Here is a 27,623-nt window from a genome sequence, read left to right as displayed (position 1 = left end):
TTCCTTTCCCAAGAGGCTCCAAAAGCATCTTAGCTTCAGACTCCAATGTTTTCAACCTAGTGCTTACTGGTTTCTCATACACAAGTGAAGAATGTAATTACGTGACTCTTGTGTTCATACTAATGCAACTGGTTCCCCTTTATTCAAAAGCTTCATTCAAACCTCATCTTGTTTCTAATTACTTCTTACAGGCTTGATTCAACAACTGAAGCTTTCACCTCTTGTGCCAACTCCACTTACTTACATTACACCTAATGGATTGATGTCACTCCTGATTTCCAACCACATAGCCCAAGGCTTGTCTGCACAAGAAGGTTAGACCAATTTAGCTTAAACTTGCACATACATCAACTTGGAAAATCCTGTGAAAAACAATTCATTTTAATTTAAGGTTGGGTTACGCCTTTTTTTTTTTTTTTTCCTGAGGAACTGACTAAGTCTCAACTGGTGTAAATCAGAGGGAAATACAGGTATTTGTTTGGATTTCTGTATTGATTTAGCTTCTTTGATATAAAAAGCAGACTTGTACTTTTTAGGCTCAAACGAGAATTAGATTCTTGCCTCTTCACATTTGACTGCTGCCCACTTTCCTTGTTTCTCTATAAAACAGGTGGCCAAACTGAACTAGCACACGCCACTCAAGTCTGTTTCCATGACATGTCCAATGCTGAACTGAGCCACAGCTGCTGCGTCTCACTGCTCTTGCACAGGCAGAGTAACTGCCTCCCAAGTCCTGAAAAACCTGCGTAAACACAGGAACCACCTGCATCCAACAACAATTAGCTCTGCTGCCCACAGTTAGACCCACACTTCTCACTTACAATACACAAAGAAGACCACAACATGGTGAAGTAGGAAAGACAGATTACGGAGATGGCATGCACATGGGGGACGCCAAGGTTCCACTCTGTCTTTGCCAGAAGTGAAGATTCACAATTTTGGCATGTGGAGGAGAAAGGATGTAGCTGAAATCTGAAAGTAAACTTCTGCAGGTGAATAAATGGATGGGGAAGGCTAAGTGTGAGCACTGGACTGCAGTCCTAGCTTAGAAGATGGGAAGGCACAGTAAGAAAGGTGGGAGAAGGAGAGCCACAGTTGAGGCTTTGGTTTTGCGTGGTTAGAAAAGCATGTGGCCTTGCAAGCCAGAGATTACTGATGACGATCATATACTTGCTAACCAGGTTTGGAAACCCCTGCTCTGTGCTACCTCACCATAACTTCTGCAAGTATCTCCCTTTTTGGTTCTAATACAGTAGTGGTTTTCTTGCACCTTTGTACCTACTGACCTCCTATTTTCTATTCTCTGTCAAAAACATTTGTCTTGCCTTTCCCTCGGCTTATGTGTTTTTCATTGATCAATTATTTAAATTAATGCAAGGTCTTCATAAGAAGATTTTGAATGTTGAAGGGTATTTCACAGTGGCTTGTGGAATAATGTTATATAAATTATTTAATAGGAAAATATTTTAACAGTAATTTTCTATACTATACTCAAGGTTTAAAACCCAAAAGTTTTCTTTAAACATTATTTTTTTTATTTTATGCCTTGTCTCAGATTTTATTCATATATATACAAACACACAAATACATACACAAACTCAAAATTTCAAAAGCATTCAGTAAACAGGAAGTTAATAAGCAATTTTTTAAATTGTTTACATTCCACTCTGGATGCTGGTTTGGCAAGGAAAACCTTCTCGAGGCTATAAAGTGACATTTAGAAGTTTATTTCTATATCATTAAAAGATGTCATGTTCCATGGCATTCATGTGTACATGCATAAACAGATTATTATGTACACTGATATGACTACATACATAAACCAAACAACACTAGGTCTACACAAGTATATATCTACCAACAAGAATTGAAAGAAAAAAAGCAATAATTGCACACTATACCTATATGAATAGTATGTATATATGTAAAGATATTAACGTATGTATAATAAATATAATAAATAGTATTTGTTCCCCCCAGCTATTATATTTGTGTGTATATATATATATGAAATCTATCCACAGATGGAGAAAACCTAGGCAAACTACCCAAAACAATACTATAAAACACTGCAAAGAAGGGGAATTGGTGATCGAAACATACTACCATTACATGTATGTAAGTGCTCATAGAATTTTGAATTGAACTAACTGGTAAAATTTATCAAAACTGTCAAAACTAGTCAAAGTTGCAACAGAATTAAGGCATGAAAAAAATGAAAAAAAACAGTCCTACCCTTTCAAAAACAAAGCAAAGAAAAAATTCTCCCCCTGTTGCATGTCACTGGCACAACCCCGTTGACAATAATGTGTCAATCAGTATGCACCAATTTCGCAGACCTGTGATCCAGATGTTTTTGTGACTGTGACAGCAACTTTGCATCTACAAATGCAGAACTCTAACAATGAGACAATCCAAAGATAAATATCTCAGTCTTGAGATCAGCCCCAATCTTCAAATTGTACAGGTTTTCAATATCAGCTTCAAGGAAGGAGGATTTTACTTGGCCTTCTGCCACCTTCCTTTGTAGCCACAGCATCTTGGTGTGCCCAAAGCAGGAACAGGAAGGAAACTTGACCGAATTATACTCTACTCCAGCTCTGCCAGTCTGCTGGACAGCTCTGTGCATACCTATCACATGATTATAAGGTAGCCCCGTCCCTGGTGTTACTCCGATTTACACCATGAACCTAAAATTAAGCACACATATCTGTGTTCTCTTGAATATCCACATATGAGGGCTATGAAACTGAGTTCTACATAACTATAATAGAAAAAAAGTGTGTCAGATAATTTAATGAAAGCCTATGTTCATAAATCCATCATTAATGTTGTTTCCACCTTCCTGTGACAAGGCTGGCTTAGCTCAATTTAGCAGCTGTGCTTACACATCTGTATGGATTTTTGAAGTCACTGAAGTGTGTGTCACTGCCTGTAACCAACAGTAAACTGATCCTTAGTCAATTTTAATTCTAACCAGTGCCTTCCTCCTTTAAGACAGAAGTGCTTTTTGAACCCTGTTTTTGCGGGATCCTAATTATTTTTTTGTATTATACTGCTTTGAGTACAACCTAGAGAGGCTTTGAAAAAAATGCATTCTGAAGTTATTCTAATCATATAGAAAGTATTCTTCCCAATTTTAGGTACCTTTCTTCCATCCTCCCACGCATAACTTAAAAATAACTACGGTTCACACAGCAGATGCAGAATGAGGACTTTTAGAAACAGACCATATACTGTCACTTTGAAACATAGCTGAGACTCTGGATAAATAACATGGGCTCAGTTTCCAATTTTACCAATTCTTGTATGATCTTGGGCATGCTTTTACTTCTTCTGTTCAATTACTCATGTATGGAAAGGGCACAAGTCAACTTTTTGTCAAGTGAGTGTTGTAAAGATTGAACGACATTTATGAACTATTCAAATACCATATTAAGGACTATTTGAACATGCAAGAAGGCAAGCAAACAAGTGATGAACCTGTGGTGGCCAGAATATATAGCAGAACAATCCTCACAGTAGGAGAATCAGGTCTTGCGCATAAACTCAAGCGGGAGGAATTACTGCCTTCACAGAAAGGACATAAATACCTCGCAAACTACTCAGGCCATTTATAGCAACCCAAAAAGCATTCGTGCCCCTCACACACTCTGCACAAGCTTTAAGAAAGTTCCATTGGGTACTTCCACTGAGCGGCTAAATTAAGAACCTCCTCAAGCAAACAAACGAAAGTGCAGGGCAGATGCAGGATTTCTCTCCTGATATTTCGTGCGGGGTGGAAGGGGCGTGTGTACCCGGCCCTCGGGCCGCGACCCCTCAGGCCCCGGCCGCCGTCGAGCTGTCACCGCCCCTCTTTCCCTCCCCCCGGCCGGCCCAGCCACTGCCATGAGGCGGCAGCGCCCGCGGCGACAGCGGGAGCGGCAGCCCAGGGCCGGGCCCCGCAGCTCCCCTCCCAGCAGAAGCCCCTGACGCCGGCCGCCAGCAGGCCGCGACGGCCGGGGATCGGCCGCCCCAGCCCGCCCTTCGCAGCCCAGACACCTACCCACACCATCCCAGAGCCCGGCGGCAGGAGAGTGGCGAGGGAGCGACCCGTCCTCTCCCTCCGCGGCTCCGAACCCCGAAATGGCTGAACAAAGGGAACCTCGCTCCGCCGCCACCGCCCCTCCGATTGGCCGGGGAACGGCCGGGGGGCGGGGCTTGGAGCGCGAGGGAGGGCGGGGGCGCCACTGGCCGGTCACCCTGGCAACAGCGGCCTCGTCTGGGGCCCGGGGCCGCTGGTGTGATGGAGACGGCAGCGAAATGGCCGCCCGGCCACACCCAGCCTCTCAGTCCCGGCCCCCGCCGTCGGCCTTGCCCAGGACGCCTCCCCGTGCCGGCGCCTGGCGGCCGCCCGGGTCTCCGCTGGAAGCGCAGGCACGCACGCCCGTAGGCTTCGCGCCCTCCCGCCGCTCCTCCGGCGGCGATCGTGAGGCTCACGGCCACCCCCGGGCCGCCACCAGCGCCCTCACGGAGGCACAGAGTCACAGAAGCACAGGATGTTGGGGACTGGAGGAACCTCAGAAGATCATCTAGACTAGTCCCTCTGCCGGAGCAGGAACACCCAGATGAGGTTACACAGGAATGTGTCCAGGCGGGTTTTGAATGTCTCCAGAGTAGGAGACTCCACAACCTCCCTGGGCAGCCTGTTCCAGTGTCTGTCACCCCCATTGAGAAGAAGTTTCCTCTCAAATTTAAGTGGAACCTCTTGTGTTCCGGTTTGAACCCGATTCCCACAAGTGGGAAAAGCCCTGCCATGGCCCTGAAAGGAGGAACAGAATGACACCATTAGTTGTCCAAGCAAGGAAACACCGAGACAAGCATGAAGGGAACAAGGTGGCTGATAAAGCTGAAGTGAGAATCCCTTGAACTGTGGGCGAACTATCCTAATTAACATAGTAACAATCCTGCCCTCAGGGAGGTGTAGCTGCCTACCACAAAAAGTCCCTTCCTCAAGGAACATGCCAGTAAAAAGGGAAGACTGTAACTTCAAGTAGAGAAGAGTCATTGCAAGAACCAGTGGGAACACAGGTGGCTAGGAATGATTGTGAAAGTACTGAGAACTGTTGCCTGGGATGTGTAAATATTAACCATGTGATAGCCAAGGGTTGCTAGCTTTGTGGATTCACCACCTATTACCCATCGCTGTGCAGACATGAAATAAATAAATGTCTCGACTCTTAACATTATTCAGCTTTTTTGTATACCAGTAAAATAATCCTTATTTCTGGGAAAGCATGGGTACCCAAACAAGTCACAGGATCGATCTCTACTTAAGCTGCAATCCTATCTCCTTGACTGCAAGCAATACATAATTATTTGTTAAACAGCGAAAGCTAACTTTTTACCCAGTTTCTGAAGCTTACAGAACATTTAGAAAAGCTGAGTCTTGAGACAGACTCAGAGCTGGTAGCTTTGCTTGTGCTTCTCTTGGGCATCTCCTGCTTCTGGGGATGCACAATCTTCTCTCGGACACTGTCCTCATACAGGTGATCCCCTCTGCCTGCCTCTTAGGTGGGCACTTACACGTCCTGCCCCCCGCACACCACCATGATTTCACAACCACCAAAATCCCTCGACAGTGTCTTCCATAAGGAGAGCTGCTTGCCCAGCCATTTGTCTAAGCACAACAATGTTGCTGTGTTATGTCAGCTCTAGCACTGTGCCAGACTACTTACACTTTTTTAAAAACTTAATTTCGATTTATTTTAAAGCTAATTTTCTAACCTGCATTGTTTCAGACCAAAACTTGAAAATATGACTGAGCTGAATACCAGAGGTTTATACCTGTGGCAAGTCCATCATCTATTATTCCAATACTTCTGCCAATTTGATGACTTCCCTGAGACCTGTCTGGTGATCTTGCAAGTATTAACACTTCAGGTCTACTATCTAGGTCTACTTGTGCTGGAAGATCTATATGTGCACATTCAAAAGGCTGCTTCCCTATCTAAAATGCTCTACCCACACAGTCCAGTCAAATACCTGTTATTTTTCTCAGGTATTAATTTACTGCATACTGTTCAGAGCAGGTTGTATTGTAGTTATAGACTGTACTTAGTTACACTACACTGAGTTATAGCTTAATACTTATACCTGCAACGATTACTGTATATCCACAATCTCACAATAAAACCCAGCCACTCAGCTAACATGAAAGTAGGTATGTGGATCTGTCTTCCAGTTCAGCCTTCTTGAGTGCAGAGACATAAGTCCTACAGCTTACCTCCAGCTTTGGTGATCTACATGCCAGACACAGGTACTGTAAGCAAGATGCCATAGTGTTAGGATGCAAATGTGTTATTTGCAGTTGCTATGGCCAGGAAAAATTACGTAAGAACCAAATTCTGGAGTCTCATATTGAAAATGTGAAACTCGACAGGTCAGAGTAAAGGCTGCTGGTAGGAATTGTTGAAATTGTTTAATAATACTTTGTTATATTGAAAGAAACAGAACAAATATTCCAATCAAAAAGAGGTGCAACAGTACAGCAATAAAAATGCATTTACAATATATTTGCACAGTATAAACTGTGTAATTTATATGGTGACATGTGGCAAACATTTGCAAGATGTACATTTATGTAAGCAAAATGGGCCCATTTAACATTTTTACTTTATATATTTAAAGCACAAAACTCAAGATACGAGGTATAAATAAACACTGCATATACAGCAGCTACTTTGACCCCAGGGAACCGCAGCTTTCATGCTGTAGTTCATTCACGAAATATACCTCTCTCGATTTCCAACGGCATCAGTCAAACTGTGGTGTGCTTTCCTCCTCAAATGATGCTTATGTGATCCTGAGTTCTGCCTGGATGCCTGGTTCTCTGCTATTCTTTTCTAGTTTTCAACCCCAACAGTGCGTCAGCTGCAGTCAAATCTGACTGATAGATGGAGGTCTCCAAAATATAATGAAGTTCATGTCTTGTGACAGACAGCATGAAGCCAGGTAGAGGAGAGAGACTGTACTAATGAGGAGATGTTGGAAGGGGTGGAAGGAAGGCATGTTTTCTGCCTGTTTGATGTACTGCCAGTTTATCAGTACCAAAATACTGGCTAGTCTGTCCCACACAAGTAATTTGAAACTAGGCTCATAATACTGTTTCTGGCCCTGCTGTCAGTGCAAAGATGTGGGAAAGAGCTTGTGGTAACACAGAGATTTTAGTGGGTAGGAGAGAGAACTAGAAATACTCAAGCTATGTTGCATATCCCAGTTCCTACTGTAGTTATTTTAAACCAGTTCATAGCACAAGAAAACTACAAAAGTGCCACAATCAACTACTCAAGTATTTCTGCTAAAAGTGACAGGGAAGCCAGTGTGGCTACATTGCCTTTGTACTTCACAGTCTCCAATTGCAGAACAGTCTTTTTCTTGGCCATTACAATGGAAACAATCCAGGCCCAGTGTGTCCTTTCACTGGCTAGAGACCAAGGGATGGAAGACTGAGAGATGACAGTTACCTTTGCCTAACTTTAATCAGATTTAAGCTAAACACAAAGTACTAACTTCCTAACAACTTTCTTCAGAATTGTCTTAATAGAATGAAATGTTACAAACAAGTGATGCATTCTCAGTAGCTAGCTAGGATCCATTGAAATACACCTTCAGACTTGATATACCAGGCTGCTGTACCTAAATACAACTATGTATTTCCTTTTTGTTCTAACAATAGACATCACCATCATGTGTTTAAATAGCTTCTGCTTTGCAGGCACACTCAGTATCCACCGAAGGGGTCCATCAAAGCCACCATCCATTCAAACTAACGTTCTTCCCTGGTGGTCTATTTCAGGTGGGGCTGATGTTCTATAAAGAATGCATGAAGGAAACGGGTTATTGAAAAATTAACTTTATCTGCATTTGGAATATACAGGCACTGCAGTCTGTCATGATGATGAGTTACTAGGGTACCAAACACAGCCTAATCATGACAGCACATAGCAAACCATTAGCTAATTTACCTCAGCAGAATAAGTTTGCCTGAGAAAGCCAAAGTTCCACGCTAGGCAATGCCTGAGTTTATTTGGAACCAGCTTAACCATCTCTAAATGGCACATTATACAGACATAAATGTAATCTTCCTTTTGACTGGAGACTGCAATTCTTTATGTGTGACTGCAGATCTGTTTTTTAGGAGTAGATTTAGTAATTTTCACTATCATTTGTTATCCTAATCAGTTGCCTTTTAAGCCTCTGATTTTCCTTGGCAGGATCAAGTAGTGGAAATAAAACATCTGAATGAAAGAACAGTTTTCTTAGTCATAGGGAAGCTATGCCATTCCCATACAGATTTGTTGTCTAGCTTACAAATAATCCCTTCACTGAATTTTTGTTGGTTGAACAGAGAAATAGGAAACAGCCTGAGGTGTTCTATGGATGGTCATAGTGTATTCTGTGATTGCTCCAATTTTTTCTTTTCTATTGTTAAGTAAGTTTAAAGGTATGATTGAGTAAAACCTTGAAATTAATGTAAAGGTGTCATGATATCAGCCTGAGTTTGCAAATTTCAAAATGACAGGTGGAAGAGCTGTGACTGTCCAATTCACATCAATGAGATGTCAACTCAGATGGTCATGGACTGTATTAAAATGTTAATATTACTGTTTTGTTGGCCATAAAAGTCAGGGAAAACCAAAATTATTGTTCTCAATCATCTGGTATCTGGGATTTTTATTCTTGTTTCATGTTGATGATCTGTCAGACTACTAGCCGTTATTGTGTTCCCTAGACAAGAAATAACTTAGATGAAAAACTGAGCAAAAATGAGAGATCTGTCAGAAAACTGCTGTTCTAAGAAGGGAGAACAAAGTGCAAATATAAGTATTTACATTAATACACTGTTATTAAGGCAATAACAAGAATCAGATAGATGGATGGATGGATGGATGGATGGGGGAAGGGAGATTTAAGTAGTTAATGAAATATATATTTGTGTATAGGTAGTCTAATAGCAGGATTTGTTCAACAATATTCAGTTTACATCTTTTGGATGCTTTGTAAGTGAGAACAAAGTAAGATTAATAACTTGGCAACGACCTGATCACTAACTGTGAGAAACACATGAATAATGGGAGTGCTGCTCAAACAGAAATATCACAGATTAATTAATTAATTTCATATGAAAGATTAATTAATTTCATAGACAAAATATTCCATCAGCCTTCAGTATGTACAAAATTAATCGCTTAACTGTCATCCTGGTCTACACGAATATGAAAATATCACCTCTATTTTGCCTATCCAAGGAATATTTCTTTTTAGTGAAGTTCGTGAACTATCTCTATTAAACTGCGGACTGAAAGATCTCATTGTTAACAGAAGTGACAGATGAACTTTTTATATTTGGGTCACTGCTTGTGAGGATTTGATCCATGTTTTACTAAGCTAAAAATATTTTAACTACATACAGTCAAGATGTTGTTTAGTGCTAGCTGTTAAGATCTATCTCAAGTTAGTTTCTATTTTGTATCACTACAAAACAATAAGCTGCCTTCCTAAAGGTTTTGATTCACAATTGAAGATAAATTTAGCAGTAGCAGCTAAAGCTGTTATTGCCTGAAGCAATGTACACCAGCCATTTCTCTGAGATTAGTCATAGAATGCCAAGTAGAATTTAAGTGGAATTAAAAATATAAATACTCTGTAGTAAAGGTAAAAGTGTATTGACATTAAAGTGTTTAAATTAAATCCAGCTAAATATATGCTTTAAGGATGTATTTTCACTGGGCAGGTTGAAGGTCAGAAAGATTAAGAGCTGGCCTGTTATATAAATGTAAAGGAAAATTGTGTGAATTGGGCCATCAACATGTAAACCAAGGCTGGTGGCATTTGCAGACATAATAAATTGATTTATCGTCTATCCAGGTACCATTTTTAACAGAAAATTCTACATGAACATTTTCTATCATCATTATGGTGTTCTTGGTTGGCCAGCCAAGTTTTTTCGATAGTACACTGGATACCGTTTGATTCCTGTTTCATAAAGCTACTAGTTTTCCATCTGGAAACAGAAGGAATTCATAGACAGAATTATTTAGAGATCACCTGAAGAAGTCAGGTGAGTTACACTGTCAGCTGTTGCCACTAGCACTGTGTTTTAAAAAAGGTTTTCTACTCATTTCCTGTGAGTGGAAAAGCGACAGTAGTAGAACCAGCAGAAGAGACGTAAAGTACCTACCAGGCAAATATTTTTTTATGTGGGGATGACAAAATATACGAAGAGTGGGGTAGAGACACAGGCATAGACTGCTCCTGTCTTTATAGCAAGTGAAGGCAACAGCAGCAAAGGAGCGCAGAAAGCCCCTCTGCTTGTTTTCAGCAGCAGCGCTGGTGACTACATTAACCACGGAAGCAATTGTGACAGACTGTGTGTGGGTTTTCTCCCAGAGAGCAGGGCTGGAGGTTGAGAGGAAAGAAGTGCTATGAGTGGTTAGTGACTGACTGAGCTACATGAAAGTTTTGGAGGAGAAGAGCTATGGAAAGAAAAGGTACTAGAAGAAAGAGAAGGGTTACAGAGGAGTGAAAAAAATAGTGGGGATATCAGTTGTCTCCAAGATGAATGAGCAGTGGTGTTGGGAATAAAAAGGACTCAAAGAAAGAAAAGAGAAGGGGGACTGCCAGCTTTCTCCTCCTTTTAATTTACCTAGTTCTTTATTAGGATAAAGTGTTGTATAATTTACTTTGTTGTTCCTTTGTTTCAGTTCTTATGAATTGCTATATCGTAAAGCACCACCTTCCACACACTGAGGTGTGGAGTGCACCTGGTGAAGCCGTCTTGGCCCTGAAGAAGCAGCCTGGCTGTTGTTGCATGGTGATCCTGGCTCTGGTGTGTGGTGGAGCCAGGTTGGACCTGGCTGGGATGCTGATGCAGCGTCCTGCTTGCCTAGTGAGCCTGGTTGGGAGAGAGTCCTGACAGCACCAGCAGCACAGCTAGATGGGCAAAGAGGAGGTAGTGACAAGTCTGGGAGACTGAACAAGCACTCTGTGGAATACCAATAATTTTTCGGAGTGTCTTTGGCTAAAAGGATTTTGGGAAAGGTAGGCCTAGAACTTGCAGAAGTTATTATCAGTTTGTGTGATATCTGGAAGCTGCACACACAAACTATGTCTGTTGGGTCCTTTAAAAAGTGATCAGGAGTAGCTTCAAGGGTCTGGGTACAAGGGAGACCTAAGGAATTCTATTTATTTTTCACAACTCCAGTCAAAGAGATGGCAATGAATCCTTATCTAGATGATGAAAACCCACCAAATTCCCTCCGTAATCAGGTCTGCTAGGTTTGTGCTAGCTTCGACACAGCTGTGATTTCTATGTACCCTCTTATATGGTATGCATAAAAAGAAATACAATTACTGATCCATTAGGATACACAGTCCCAAAGTGCTCAGCCGTGATGACATAAAAATAGAGAAATTGATTGCTTGCATTCCAGCAAGTCATATTTGTAAATAACTTAATACTAAAAGCCAGAATGATGACATGACAAACAGAAATTGCATGAAGTATAAGAACTATATCATGAAACATCTCAGTATTACAAATGAGGTTAACTTGCTTTTCTTGTCTCTTTTTATTTTTTTGTAACAATTACTGGTACAAAGAAGAAACTTTATGTGTTTCATGATTACAGCTTAAAATACATTACGATATCAGAGTCACATCCAGGTCTATATAACCAGGAAAGTTGTGTAGTAAATATATAATTATGACATCATCCCTAACTTACTCTGGCTTCATCAAAAGCATTGACAGCATTCCCACATTTTATATGGTGCTAGGATTTCACTCTTTGCCCGATGGAGACCAAAAGGCTGAAGAGCTGGATTTCTCAAAGGTACCAGCTTTTTAATTATGGAAATATCGACTTAGATATAATCATGAGGTCAAATATTTAGTAAAATGCTTATCTTTAACTTAGAAAAATTATTCCAAAGGAACTCTGGGTGATTACAGTACAGCTCTGACAGCCACCTTTGAAAAATCTAATGTCATCTCTTGAGCAAGGCATCATCAGCATGATTTTAAAAGCTTCACTCTTTTTTCTTCCCAGTAAAAATGGCTATTGAACACAGCGAATTCAAAGTTGATTTAAAGAAAAAAAATGGTAGAATGATGAACATGTTAGGCATGAGAGAAAAAATTGCTCTCTCTCCTTAACTCCCTGAAAGAAAGAATGAGTAATTGGTCTTGTATTTACTCAGTTATTGGAAAACTATCAAAGGACAAACATCTCTGGAAAGTGTTCCAGTACAAGCTGTAAACATTCTTGCTAAGGAAACATGTTTAGAAAGATGTTAATTCACCTTTCCTGGACAAAATATCCCCCTGTAAAATATCAGAGATGAGCTTGAAAAAACCTCACAGTTCTAAAATTATCTGAGCTAAGTTAATTTACAGTATTTGAGGCTTTAATTTTGGTTGAATGGCAGAAGAGCTCTTACTTTGGCATGTATTTCTTCTTGATTCCCGGAGGCATTCTGACTGCTGGCCAGAATCATCCTGGAGATTACCAAACACATCTATTGCACAACCTTTCTTGCGCTCACTGAAAGCTGTAATAATGTCACAGTTTGCAACCAAATTGTGTCTGATCTCATTGCAGGTGTAAAAGGAGGGTGGAGACTAAACAATGTCCTTTTATTTTTGTGTGTGTGTGTCTTTGGCTATGGAATATTGTCAGTTCTCCTGTCCATCTCAAAGGTGGAGGAGTGGGCAGGACGTGGTAGCTGAGGTCTTCTCCCCTTGCCTTCTCCCTTCAGGCCTGAGCTTTGGCAAGAATATACCAGGAAGGCAGACATGGGCTCTCAGAGAGGTAATTTGTCCTGTGCCAGGCACAATTCCCTTGGAGATGTGGGAGTTGAGAGAAGGAATGTGCACCATAAGGGATGAAAGTCAGCTGTTTACATCTTTCAGTCTTAGCAGCACTGTGTTATTAGATGATGTTTTCATTTACAAAGAGAAAGTCTATACTCTTAATCTATTTTTATACAGAGTCTGTGTCTCTCTTTCATTGGCCTACAATAATAGGGCTCCCATAATCTTCATCCAGTGCTATTTTGGAGTGTTGGTTGCTGAAAGGAAAAACAAGCAGCCACAGTGGTTAAAACTTTGTAATTTTGGATTTCTTTTTTGCCATTAAAAATTAATATAAGCATGAAACACTGAGACACTGAAATTTCTTGTTTGAATACTTTCAAAGCTGTGAAACCATATTTCTCTTTTCCAAGTTCTTAATTGGTCATCTCTGGTCCCAGGAGGTTCTACATGAAGAAATTCTCAAAGTGCCCCATGCTCTGTCATATTCAGATTGTTTATTTATTTTATCTCCTTTTATCATAAAAGGGCATCAAATTACTTTGGAGCTTGTAATAAGTTTGCAGACCTTACACTCTGTATCAATTTCCTGGCATTGCTGTGAACTCTTTTGCACTGATGGACTTCTGCCCAACCTCAAATTTTCTTGCAGCCTTTTTTTTTTACACAGTTTAACATTACATTTTTAAATGCCACGTTATGTTTTTTGCTGGTTTATATTTCTCCCTATATGTCTATGACCGATTATCATGAGCACATAGATCACCAGTGGTTGCAGTCTGGAAATAATTTCCCTAGGCAGCAGCTACCTTATTTCCCTGAAAATAAGGCAGGGTCTTATATTAATTTTTGCTCCAAAACTTACTACTTTTTCACATGTATAGTTGCCTGGACACTATTTGAATTGACTTTTTCCATGAACTGTAACTAGGTCTTATTTTTGGAGTAGGGCTTATATTTTGAGCATCCTTAAAAATCCTGAAAAATCATGCCAAGGTTATTTTTGGGGAAACAGGGCAGTAGCAGAGCTTGACAATCAACACACCTATTCCATAAGAAATGTAATGTAATGTATTTGTTTCCCAACTCTGCACATGGAGGTTAGCATCCTTTCTGCCTGTCATCTTCAAACATCAATTATAGTCATCAAACATCTTCACTTTCATGGGAATTAAAAAAAGAAATAATTAGTGAAGTCTCTAACCACAAAATAAAGTTACATTCTGATTTATATCACTGCCTAGTTGACGAAATGTTTCTTTATGTTTCTTTAAAGGTATACTGATGACTTCTTTATAGATATAATTCTTCAAGACTTATTTGCCATTTTTATCACTGTGTTATACCCTTCTGAAAAATAATTGAAAACCCCGGTATAAATGAGAAAAAAAAATGTTATGAGCAAGAAAATGTGTTTAGGTACAGTAAGCCAATTAAATAATTGTTTTGTTCATTCAGTCTGCATGCTGAATTTTAGAACTGACGGATAGCTGATTTGCTGTCAAGGAAAGAACTATATGGTAGCCCTAGGTGAGAAAAATTTCAGTTCTGAATACATGATCCCATATAAACTTCAGAAATGGCTTTATTTTCTTTTGGAGGTTATTTTTCAAATTATAATGTATAGCATAAACAGAATGGTTGAGGTTGGAAGGGACATCTGGTGGACATCTGGTCCAGCTCACCTGCTCAAGCAGGGCCACATAGAGCAGGTTGCCCAGGACCAGGACCAGGACCAGGTAGCTTTTGGATCTCTCTCAATGTCAGAGACTCCTCCACCTCCCTGGGCAACATGTGCCAGTGCTCAGTCACTCTCACAGTTAAAAAAAATGTTTCCCGATGCTCAGGAGGAACCTCCTCTGTTTCAGTTTGTGACCATTGCCTCTGGTTCTGTCACTGGGCAGCACTGGAAAGAGCCTGGCCATGTCTCCCATGTACTCTCCCTTTGTACGCTAATTCATAATGATAAGGTGCCTTTGAGCCTCCTTTTCTCCAAGCTGAACAGCCCCAGCTCTCTCAGCCTTTCCTCATAGGAGAGATGCTTTGGTTCCTTCAGCATTTTTGTGGCCCTTGTTGGTCTTTCTCTGGTATGTCTCTGGTATGGCACCAAACACAGTACTCCAGGTGTGGCCTCACCAGTGCTGAATACAGAAGAAGGATCACCTCCCTCTGGCAATACTCCTCCTAATACAGCCAAGGATAGCACCAGCCTTCTTTGCAGCAAAGGCTCTACTTTACAAATTGCTTTCTTGCATTGTTTTTGTTATGAACTTGTTTGAAGAATTTTTTTTTTCAGCATTTAAGACATTCATTTCACAATTGCTGTGCTTTTCTCAGTGACAGTGTGATGCCAGTTATTTTTCTGAAATGAACCATAACAGGATTTACTTCATTATTTAACCTGAAGTACACAATTTGAGATTGTTTCCAAGCAATACGCCACCTCTAGTGCATCAATTTTATAGTTCAGCACAACTAGTAATTTCCTGGAACAGAATTGACATGTACATTGCAATGTCGCCTTGATGTTCATACAGTGCATTGGAAGTTCATACCATGGTAGAATGTGTTCCATTGACCATGGAAGGGTAGTGAAGAAAACAGGAACGGAGTAGCATGCTCTTGGGTGTTCATATGGGTAGTGGACTTTGAAGGGCACAGTCTTGCATATTCTGACTTCTGCGGGTGAGTTTTACAAATGCAAGTTGTTCTTTTGGTTGCAGTTTTATCAGTTAGGACTGCTTGTCCTCATTTAGGACAAACTGCTGCAGAAAATAGAAAGGTTACCTGATCATATTGAACCGAGAGGAGCGTAAGTTCTCTGTGCATTTTATTCATCAGCCTCTACAGTGATGTCAGCAGTGAGGAGGGGTTACAAGGGAAGGATTATCACCAAAACCTGTCTGTATTTCTAAGGCAGACAATATAAACTGAAATTATACATATTGAGTGGAATGATGCTACAGTAAAAGACAGTGAAGACAGTCCCTGTAATGTTTGTGGGCTTGTGTTTGCTAACCTGAAGCTATATCCATTTTGGAAGCAGGGAACCTCAGGCAAATAGAGATTCTACTTCATGTTCCTTAATCTTCAATGCGTTAGAGACTACCTGTTCTGAGGACCTTATTTGAGAGAATTAGAGCAAGATATTCTGACCTGCAGATAATTTCTATCTCCTGTTTTTTTTCAAGCTTGTCTAAATAAAGAATTCTGGAAATGGCTCACTAGGTGACTCGGCAGGATCACCTAGGAAGTCCTTGGAACAGCTACCAACCATACCTTAATCTCTCAGTTCTGACACATGCGCTTTTTAACCACAAACCTGAGGACTCTTCATTCTCACGTGTCACCAGATTTCAGTCATTGTCTTTTTTTGTTCCAGTGTTGTCTGTTATTTAACTATCACAACATAGCACCTGGCAGATGCCATTTGTGTTTACATTTTTGTTCTTCCCCTTCATCACTGAGAGCAGTAAGAGCCTTAACACTTGTATTCCGTTTGTCCTTCAATGAAGGCGGCTGATGCACATTCTTCCTCACTTAGATAAAGAGCAGTTTAATGAGATTTGAGTGCTGTTTTGGTAAGAGGCCAGTGGCTGATTAGTGAACTAGCAGTACACTGACCTCTTCCTTTAACCTGCTTTATATTCATTGCATCTTGACATACCAGTGTAAAGCTTAGAGCCAAGTATTCAGTGATGTTTCCATGATTTCATGCCCAAATTTTTACTTGCAGGTACCTTTATGCATGCAGCAGGCTTACTGAATGGCTTTTGATTTCCACAGTTCATCACTGAAACAAATATGCAGTTGTAGAATTCAGCTGTGTACAGGTCCTATGCCTTACCTTCCAGAAATTGTCTTTGATTTTACTTACTTTGAAGTACCTTTAAAAATATGTTGATAATTAAGATTATTTTTTTAACTATTTTTCTGTAAGCAGTTAAGCATGAATTAAAAAAAAAAGGTATGACACCTTTGGATTTTTCTTCACCTAATGGACCGTAACTATGCTGGTATTTATTATATTTGCAAGATAAAATTCCAGAGGAAAACCAGAGTCTTTTAAACTCCATTAAACTGATTTTTTGAGATAAGTGCATTAAGTAATGGATAGAAAAGGGTTACAGCTGAATGCATCTATAAAAATTCTGCACTAAATCAAACTGTGCTGGAATGTAACAGTTGCTGCCTTCATGAGTGTCAATGCTATTTGCTGATGCAGCTCAGTGCAGTTGAAGTACCACAAGGGAGACATTTCAAGAGCTCGGTGTTCAAGCATCTCTTGGATGAAATCCATAAAATAGCAGACATGAACTGAGTAATGAATCCTGTAGACATATATGCTGGTGCCATGAAATGCCATCAGTAACTCTATCCACAGTCACAATTTAAGTATCACAGAGGAAGCCTACCAGCATTTTTCCTTTTAATAACAAATCTGATCATGAAAGCAACAATGTAAAAAACTATATAAATTGTTGTATAACAATGATGTTCTCTTTACAGTTTTTAATATTTCATAATGGTGAAATATATAAGTTTCTTTTGTCCTGTGAAAGCTAAAACATAAAAAAATATGCCAATAAAGGCCAGGCCCTTAGACTTTTTGTGTACAAAGAGCCAAGCATGAAAGATTCTGCATATATCCACTAGTGTGCTGGCATTTTAAAATTCCATAGGAGTGTCTAACAGGTGATTGTATATACTTGAATGAATATCTTAAGGCAGCTTATGATGGTGCATATTGAAGTGTCATAAGTTACTAAAATCTACAGAAGACTTCCAAACTTAAATAACTAGAAAGTTGCAGCCTGCTTTTTGCAAGGCCTTGAGGTGGTGAGGTGCTTTTCAGTACTGGGTGTAATAATGGACAAATAATTAAGAATTTGATTACCACTGTCACAGGAGAAAATCCATCCTGAACCACCTGTGACACTCTCAGTCTCTCCCAGGACTTCTGGGGCTGCTTTGACAGTCATCATATTTGACAGAATACTTTATAATGATCACACCTGAGGATGTGAAAGTTACTTTGCCAAAAACATAGACAGCATGCAAATTAAAAGAAGTCATAAAGAGAATCTTAAGTGACAAGTATGTAAATGGTAATTAGATTGCATTACAAATAATGAAATCCTACATCATGCATAGGTAAGTTAACAAATAGCAAGGAGTTACTAGGCATGCCCAGAAGAGCTTTCAAATTGTCTCCATTATAATCCATTAGTGTTTCTGTATTGACCTTGCTAACCTGCATATGGTGAGCAGCCATTATTTGGGCAGAAGTACAGTTCCCTTCACATGGAGTATTTAATGATTAAGAACAGAGAAATATTATTTTCATATACTTCGTGTCTCATTCAACTTCTTTTTCTGAGTGGTTCCATTGATTTCACACTAGTTTTAATATGAATTTGACTGAACTAATCTGAACCTTCATTTCTAAGTCAGGATTTTAATTTAGTTCCTCTAGTGGGCTAGGGTCCCACAGTGTGCATTCAGAGCAACACTATCTCCATGCTTACATTTTCTGTATATATGCTTTTCAGAAAATTGATTCCAGCAATGCCGTTGTAATGTGCAGCATGTTCCTTGTGAAGGGTGCAAGCAAATTTCAGACTTAATTTTGAATCTGTGTTTTGACTTAGCTTTTAGGTCCCCAGTCAAATGATAACTTCTATTATGTGATAGATACAGGAAGGATTTCAATGTCTGTGTGTATAGATTTTAAGATAAGTGCCCAGTGCAGGAGTGTATCTTCACTACAATTTTGTAAAGCTATTTCTTCCCAAGAAACGCAAAGGGGTCAGCGGGTTTTGCAGTTGGCTGCTGGTGAACAGGGCTATGTTATGTGCCAGACTTTCTCAGAATATTCCCTGGAATGGTCTTACTTCCTCTGGTCAGAGCATGAGGTCTTGTGGAAGAGGCATTTTGATTCACAAGAGGAAATTCAGAGGAGTACTTTCCCTTTGCTACAGTTTTGACCAGTTGCACTGAATTTTGTGTAGCTACAGAAACACATGGGACTTTTTCTGCACTATATTCCAGGAAGAATCAAGGCTCCAGCTTGCCAAGTGAACATGAAGTTGTCTTTGTTAAAGCTGTCAGAGGAATGTTGGAGGAGGGGGAGATGGTCATGATAAAGACATATTGAAATTCATTTGGAAGGGAACTGGGTAACAACAGCAAAACCCCTACACCAAGACTTCATGGTACTGGCAGTGCAAGATCTTTTTAAAAGAGTTTAAGAATTTGAGTTTTACTATTCTTTTCATGCCTCTTCACTGTATTAATGATGAAATCCACACTAAAATGCATCATGACTTAAATACATGTAGGCCAACAGTTGTTATCTTGACTTAATAATAGCTTTTGTAAAATCTGATTAATTTTTAATTTGTAGCACACCTACATTTCACAGGGGTAATCACATAATCCAGATAATCTGGAGATAATCTGTTGATGACCCTAACCCAGACTGCACTCTGTTATACGTACTCCTGTCCATTCATGAAGCTATTTTTAACACGATTAAGAAAACACTATAAATAAAAAGGCACAGCAACACATCCTGCTTGTAAATAAATAGATTTATACTGATAATAAATTAAGGAAATACAGGCTGAAAGCAGCCCACCAGGAAGACTAGATGACAGCAACATAACTGTCTAGTTACCTTTTATTTATAATGGGTCTCCTTGTCCCATTTCGTCAATTGAAGAATACCATATTTATACAGCGTATTTTTTTCCTACTTACTGGTTCTTTTATTTCTTGAGTGGGTGAAGAGAATGTTTGGCCATAGGATAAGCAATAACTTCATTTTTTAAAGAATTAACCTTGTTTAGACCAACACATACAAACACATTGTCCTAATTGCTTGGATACCTTTTAGATCCTAAGAATAGAATGGCTGACATTTGCTTTTAGAAAACAACTTTTTAGGTAGTATTTAGGGGCATGATAATGCATTAAAAATGCAAAGAAAGAGAATAACCACTGTTTTGTTAATGTAAGAGTTATGCATTTTCTTTTTTTGCTACATATAAACAGATTACAATTAAAAGTCTAATTTATCTTTTTAAGCGGTTTGTTGTTTTCCTGCTAGTGGTAATATCTGAGTTATCTCATCATATCTGACAGGTTGGTTTTGTGGTTTGTTTCTTGGATAAGCACTTCAACTACTTCGACAAAAACATTATTCCAACAGGTACTTGAGACACTTAAAATAATGTTTAGATCTGCAAATGTCTAGATATATTCAGGAGATTAATGGGAAAAATAAATTAATAAACAAAACCGAGATACAGTTTACCTGAATTCTAGGATAATTTTTTGACATAAGACAATATATTATTCCAGTTTTTAATTCTGGGGAAGAAAATTGGAGTGCTGATAACATCATGAAATGCTGGCTGAAATTCTAAACGCTGATAAGAGCATTTTTTTTCTTTCTAATTTATAGCTATCTGGTCATTAATGTGGCAACCACTAAAGTGACGTGTTAATTATTAAAATGATTGTGTAGCATCATCTGCAGAAGGCTTTCTGGAGCATAAGAAGGAAAAGACAGTGTTAGACAAATTGTTTTTAGTTTCTTATCAGTTACTTTGTTTAAAAAGTTTGCATTGGCCCTGTGCTAAAGGATTAATTGAGGCTTTGGGGCAATTAAAGTCGAGCTGATGAGGTTTTGAATGGAAGCAGAGTGAAAATTTTGAAGTTATAAGCCATTCAGCTATGGAGAGTTCCATCTGAAAAGAAGTGATTGGAAATAAATTAGACAGATCACGAAGCAGGGGTACATAATTACTTAGACTGAACAGAACAAAAATATATATATATGCTTTACTGGAGGATGAGCCACCAGAAACTGACTAATGCTGCAGGTATAGTTAATTACCTAAAAAATGTTTTCTGTTATTCTTTTGTCCCATGCCCATCTACTCCCTTCCTACATCCTCAATATATACCTTTTCTTCTCCCTGTCTTTTGGAATGTTAAGATGCGAATTCTGAGCCAACCCGTATGCAGGAAGGTGCTGGGGAAACCATACTCCAAAAGAGTTCCCAAAATATCTGCCCCCTGTGATTTCCAAAGAAGTCACAAGGGTTCTAAGAAGAAAAAAAGGTCTGGTTTGGGAAAGAAAAGGAGGAACCAATTCAGATGGTCAGTGTCTGGGAGACTGCCTTCTGATAGTAAAGATCTCTTTGCAATAAGCAGAATAGCAAATACAAATTTTATTTCCTTACTGCTGACACACCCAGGCTAGCAAATTTCTTTTTTTGTGGGGCATCAATAATGACAAATCCATGATATATCAGATTGCCAGTGTGACTTTTTTCTTCCTCATTGTGTACATATGCTTACATTACGCAAGAGGAGCAGAAAAGGAAGACTTTTACTTTGCAGCCTTCACTCTGTTCACATCACTTAATTGCCTTGAATAGACTCTGTTAATAAATCATAGGACCTGTTTGGGATTATGAGCCTTCCATCTGCCAGAGCACCCTGGGCATTTACAAGATGCCTAACTCTTATCTACTGCAAAGAAGAAAGAAAAATTCAGCCTAACATTTGCTCTAGCTGTTTATCTCATTAATCAAGCTAATCCCATTCACAGTGGGTAAATGTGATTCTGAGCCCAGAAATTGTTCTGGCATTGACTTACTCTGCTCTTTCTGAAGAGGGATTTGGGCACTCAGCGAAGACCAATTTTATAAGGCTCCATTCTGTCACACCCACAGTAATGAAATGCTGCAATAGTTGTCTTCACCATACTTTATCATGCCAGCCAGCCCTCTGCTTTAAGAATTCACTGCTTAATGGGCAAGGATCTGTGCAACTGAGGGAGAGCAGGAAGGAGATAAAATGAGAAGACTGAACATTTCAGATGCAAGGTCGCCTTCATAAACTTTTCAGAAGCTAGTTCTGTTCTAGAGGCCAGGTGAAAGATATCTGTGCTCATATGCCAGTGAAAGCCTGCTTGCCCAGTTGAGGCCAGAGCTACCATCCTCTGTCCATTTCTTTTCTCTGTTAGTTTCTTTCCCACCAAAGATGTCTGAAAGAGTAGAAGAACCAGTGAAGGATAATAAAGTTGCTGCAGCAAAAAGGGGCCTGTTTCTGATACTGTTTTAGGACTTTCATGGTGATGAAAGTCATCTCAACTCCCACTGTGCCTTCAAGAGTATGATGGTGTGTTAAAAAACCTGTTTGTTCAGATAATTCTGTGGCCTGTCAACGTCCACATTTCACTCCACAATGTAACTGGTTCTCTAGCAGCTGACTCCTTTTGCTATGTTGAGCTGGAAGCTTTTGTAAGAAAAAGGAACAAGTGAAAACATTCACTATAGCATTCTCAGCATGACAGATGTAACACCATTACCTTCTTCCTGCTGCAGGATGATGTTTATTTAGATAGGGGCAGACATTTCCAATGACAAGGGACACACTAGGGCAAGACAAATCTCCAGAAGCCACTAGATAAGCCAGGGTGAGTCCAGGTAAGGAAGTGGAGAAACTTGCACCTCTCCATGAAGTTGTGTAGGAGCTGTGGTCAGAGGCAAGGCTGTAGGTCAAACAGCTCTAAAGCTCCCATGCAAAACAGGGTACGGGATGAAGGGCAAGACAGCAGTGAAGTCAGACAGAAAAAGGAGGCACCAAGGCTAATTAAATAGAAAAAGGAAGCAAAAGATCAGCAATGCCCAACTGACAGACAGTGATGGGGGAGAACAACATTTGCCTCATGGCTGGTGTTTTATTTCTCTTCAGCCAGGTCTGTGTTTTTAGGTCTTATCCACCACAGATAGTAGTTGTAGCTAGGCTACTGGTTGCCTGGGCAGATGTATTGATATGCAGTTCTTTAAAAATATCAACATGGAGGACTGGTACATCCTGACACAACTTTGAAATGCTAGTTGGAATCTGACAAACCTTTTTTTTTTGATATTAAAGTTGACATTTTTCTACGGTCATGGGAAGTATAGCAGTGAGTGGTGGGGATGAGGAAATATTCATACAGAAAAATTAATCTCTGTCTAAAATATGAAAAGTATGGATTAATTTTTGGGATGGAGACACTGAAGAAATCTTCCTTGCAATATATTAAAAAAAAAAAGGGTACAAAAGTGTCTTTGGTGGCTCACACATGGTGAGCAGAGAGTCTTCCTTGGAGCTACTGTGCTCTGGTCCCCTGAAATTACCAGCTGATATGTTGATAAGTCCAGGAGGGTGCCACGACAACTGACCCACACAGGTGTTTCCTCTGCTGAGACAGTAAAACTTACATGTACTTCACGGTGAGAATGACTTCTGACATACCCATGTTTATTTTACTCATTTTTTGCAAAGAAGCAATAACCTGTGTACACTGTAGATTTAGAACTGCCACCACAGTTATCAGCATCTGTGTGTGTTGGAACATAAAGACTGTAACATGTTTGCACTGTATCCTTTTCCATAGTTTTCATAAAATAAAGATTTACTTATTTCCACCCAATGCATTTGAAAATATATGTGCTGAGGGAATAATACAAAAAATACCACTTTTAGCATCTCATAAAGAACTATTGAATATAAAATGTGAACTGGAAGGAAATGTCTATATTTCATTTTTAGGGTGAGTGCATAACTCCTGGATTTATGCACTTGAGCTGAATTTTGGTTTTTTGAAAGCTGCTGCTTAAATTGTCATACTCTGCATAATTTCCATGAATGCATTACGTAATTTCCTGTTTCTCTTAACAGATTTCCCAGATATTCCAAAGAAATTAAGTGCAGTCATCTGTAATCCTCATAATCCCTGAGTTCAGCACCTTCTAAAGAACAAATACATAAGAGCACATGAATATTCACAGCTACCGTCAAAGCCACAGTAAATCACTGTGACATTAATGTCAAACAGAAGGGACTTCCCACTGGAAAGCTGGTGCAAGTAGGCTGAGGCAGGCTGTTCATCGAACTAATCATTTGCTGTCATGTGTGTCATGCAAAACTGGCACAATATCTTGTTAGCAGGCATAATGTCACTGCCACATATCATTACAACTGTAACTACAAAAGCACATATGTGCACCAGCTTGTTGGAAATACAGAAGGCAGATATGTTAGGAACAAAATTATTGGCCAACACAGTTTATCATAAACTCACATGTTTAAGTATCAGACAATAATTATAAATACTTCCTGTAACTCTCTTACATCTTTAAATACCAACCACTTTTATGAAGATTTTTTTCAGCACGACTGAAGGGAAACTGGTAGAGAGATAGGTTTAGATTAGAGTTGTCCGAATTCTCCAAAGTGGCACAACTCAGTGTCACCACTGCTAGAAATAGTCCTGTTCTTCCTATACTTCCAGAAGTTTGTGCTGTGGATGCGACTGCTGCAGCTGTCCTAGGGAGGTTGCACCTCTACATGAACACGTACAAGTGCGAGGACAAAAGCCCTGCTAGTCTTTCTTGATTGCCAGCAAAGCTACAGTTAAATAATGTTGGACAAGAGTTACATTTTTTTGATTTTGCAGGTTTCTTCCCACACATTAAAGCTCTAACTCTGAATTAATTAGGTAAAGCAGAATAGTAAAATGCGTTAAAATATAGCATGCCAAAAAGAAAAGCAATTAACTTCCATGCAGTTAGTTTCTGTGGCAGGCTGAGGGATATCAAATTTATGTTTCTGCAAAATGTAAACATAATACTTTGCATATTAAGCTCATCAGTTCCAAATGTCACAGTCCTATAAGACATATTGTATTATGGGTACCGATGGATGAAAAATTGGTTGCGAGCTGTCAATGTGCACTTGCAGCCCAGAAGGCAAATAGTTTCCTGGGCTGCATCAACAGGAGTGTGTCCTGCAGGTCAAGGGAGGTGATTCTGCCCCTCTGCTCTGCTCTGGTGGGACCCCACCTGGAGTCCTGTGTCCAGCTCTGGAGCCCTCAGCACAGGAAAGACATGGACCTGTTGGAGAGGGGCCAGAGGAGGCCACAAAAATGATTAGAGGGCTGGAACAACTCTGCTGTGAGGACAGGCTGAGAGAGCTTGGGTTATTCAGCCTGGAGAAGGGAAAGCTCTGGGGAGACATTATTGTAGCTTTCCAGTACTTAAAAGACTTAAAAAAGGTTTTATAAGAAAGATGACGACAGACGTTTTAGCAGGCCTGTTACGATAGGACAAGGGGTAATGGTTTTAAACTAAAGGAAGAGAGATTCAGGCTAGGCAGGAGAAAGAAAATGTTTATAATGAGGGTTGTGAAACACTGGGATAAGTTGCCCAGAGAGGTGGTTGATGCTCAATCCCTGGAATATCCAAGGCCAGGCTGGATGGGGCTCTGAGCAACTTCATTTAGTTGAAGATGTATCTGCTCATCACAGGGGGGCTGGACTAGATGGCCTTTGAAGGTCTCTTCCCACCCAAATTATTGTATCATTCTATGGACTGCTGGGGATCTAGATGTTGCTAGACTCCAACATGAAGGGATGTAACAGTAAACACCTGAAAGCCCATTCTACTGTCCATTGTCCGTCTCTGTTCCTGTTCTGGCTTGATCCTGGCCTTCTCCTGTCTGCCTTTCATGCCCTCCTGTTTTCAGAAAGGGCATTTTCCAAAAGCAGTGATTCAGTATCCTTTTCAGTATCTTTTCCCCCTTACTTTTCTGTAGCTAAAACCATGTTGTAACAACTTGCTTCTCTGTAGACTACACTGTATTATTTTTTACCAAAATTAACTTTTGGTTATTTACTTGGCTTTGGCCTTTAAAGAAATAAAATGCATTGTTCTATGTTTAGATGACTAAAATGATGTTTCAGTTATTTATTAATAATAGAAAGAGCAAGCCAGCCCAACAAGCTTCCTCTTGACAAGAAAAGCTTTCTTGTTCTGGATGAATAATGCAAATTGGAGAAATAACACCACTCCCGCATTTTATGCGTAGGCAGATAATGTCCTATCCTTCAGCAAATGCATTAGGCAAAGAGAAACACTTTGGGGAAACAGCCATTTCCCAGAATAGAACATTGTGTTCTTGCTCTAGGCGAATGAACTTTCCAAGTTACAGTATTATCAGCTTCTTGTTTTAAGGTTTTGATGTGCAGCTGCTTTGGTGCATTGCCTTTGCAGCCATGACTGAGTTACTGCACCAAGAGGTGTCACAAATGAATTGTCCCCCTTACTGTCAACAGAAAAAATCTCCAACAGATAGGAAAATGTGGTGATGCTTGATCCTGGTGAAGCAGTGAAATAAATCTGCAGGGAAATGCAACAAGTCCTGCAAATATGTGATTAGTACTGGAGCTTGGTTTACTTACTGATAGCATTCTTCCCAACAGGTCTTTAGAAACTGTCTTAATGTTCTTGTGAAAGAGTTGAATTGTGCCCTCTTTTGCTGAAGAGTTACTCTGATTTGCAGGCTTCTAATGCCCAGAGGTTCTCTCCAAGGCTTAGGTGAAGAAGTCCCACTGCCTCTGCCAGCATATCCTATTTCACAGGAATGTCTTGTTAGACTGGTATGAAATCATGGCTTTTATACATATTGATAACATAAAGAAATACAGGAAAAAAAATGTCCACAAGCCTCACACTATAAGCTCTTTAAGGCAGACAGTTTCATGAGAAGCATTCTTTTGTATACTCGCGAAGTGTAAAGGAATATGTATATATGCAACATACAGGGATGCAACATGCATGCTATATAGAACTGCCACATTTCTAGACCATTCTGAACTAGGTAGTAATTCAATTATTATTACTAATGGTTTTTATGTTACTGTTGTATAGAAAAAAAAAATAAACCCAAGTGTCTCTGTCTGAACTATTTAGGAAAAAAATGCAGACAAGGTAGGATGTTCTGACACTCCCATAGAAAATGTCACCATTTTTCTTTTCACTTTCTTCATTTTAAACATGTGGGTGGTGAAGACAGCTGATTCATGTGTCTGTGAGATCACAAATAAACTGTCTGGAGAAGATCTAAATAGAAAGGTGGCAAGAAGGCAGCATGGACAGAGAGACAGAAAACTGGAGAAGGAAATGAGTCAGCTACACTGATGTTTTTGACAGCTCCATGTTGACTGTGGGGAAGATCAGATGTGATCTGAGACAGGGCTGAACAGGAGATCAGGTGCTAAAATGTAGTTTGAAAAAACTCAACACGTTAGAAAGTTAATTCAAAACTAAGTTTTATGTCTCGAATGTTATCATATATATGTGATGTATGTGGCATAAATAAATCAGAAACGATTCAGTTCACAGAGTCACACAATGTCAGGGATTGGAAGGGACCTTGAAAGATCATCTAGTCCAATCCACCTGCCAGAGCAGGAACACCCAAATGAGGTTACACAGGAAGGCATCCAGGGGGGTTTTGAATGTCTCCAGAGAATGAGACTCCATAACCCCCCTGGGCAGCCTGGTCCAGTGTCTGTCACCCTCCCTGTGAAGAAGTTTCTTCTCATATTTAAGTGTAACCTCCTGTGTTCCAGTTTGTACCCAATGCCCCTTGTCTTATCATTGGTTGTCACTGAGAAGAGCCTGGCTCCATACTCGTGACACTCACCCTTTACATATTTTTAAATATTAATGAGGTCACCCCTCAGTCTCCTCTTCTCCAGGCTAAAGAGACCCAGCTCCCTCAGCCTTTCCCCATAAGGGAGATGCTCTACTCCTTTAATCATCTTTGTTGCCCTGCACTGGACTCTCTCCAGCAGTTCCCTGTCCTTCTGGAACTGAGGGGCCCAGAACTGGACACTATATTCCAGATGTGGTCTCAA

The 27,623-nt window shown here is 39.9% G+C and overlaps 1 protein-coding gene across 1 annotated transcript in view; it reads right to left on the bottom strand.

Annotated features, from left to right (window-relative positions):
- Positions 1 to 4,183, bottom strand: part of TNPO1 (transportin 1) — an 82,564-nt gene extending 78,381 nt beyond the window's left edge. The window contains exon 1 of the mRNA XM_065047294.1: positions 4,046 to 4,183. Coding sequence (XP_064903366.1) covers positions 4,046 to 4,054 — 9 coding nt within the window. The 5' untranslated portion in view covers positions 4,055 to 4,183. The remainder of the gene's footprint in view (positions 1 to 4,045) is intronic.
- Between the last annotated feature and the right edge of the window lie 23,440 nt (positions 4,184 to 27,623).

The sequence above is a fragment of the Columba livia genome, chromosome Z (genome assembly GCF_036013475.1).
Source record: "Columba livia isolate bColLiv1 breed racing homer chromosome Z, bColLiv1.pat.W.v2, whole genome shotgun sequence".
Taxonomy (NCBI): Eukaryota; Metazoa; Chordata; class Aves; order Columbiformes; family Columbidae; genus Columba; species Columba livia.
This window is presented reverse-complemented; position numbering and strand designations above follow the sequence as displayed.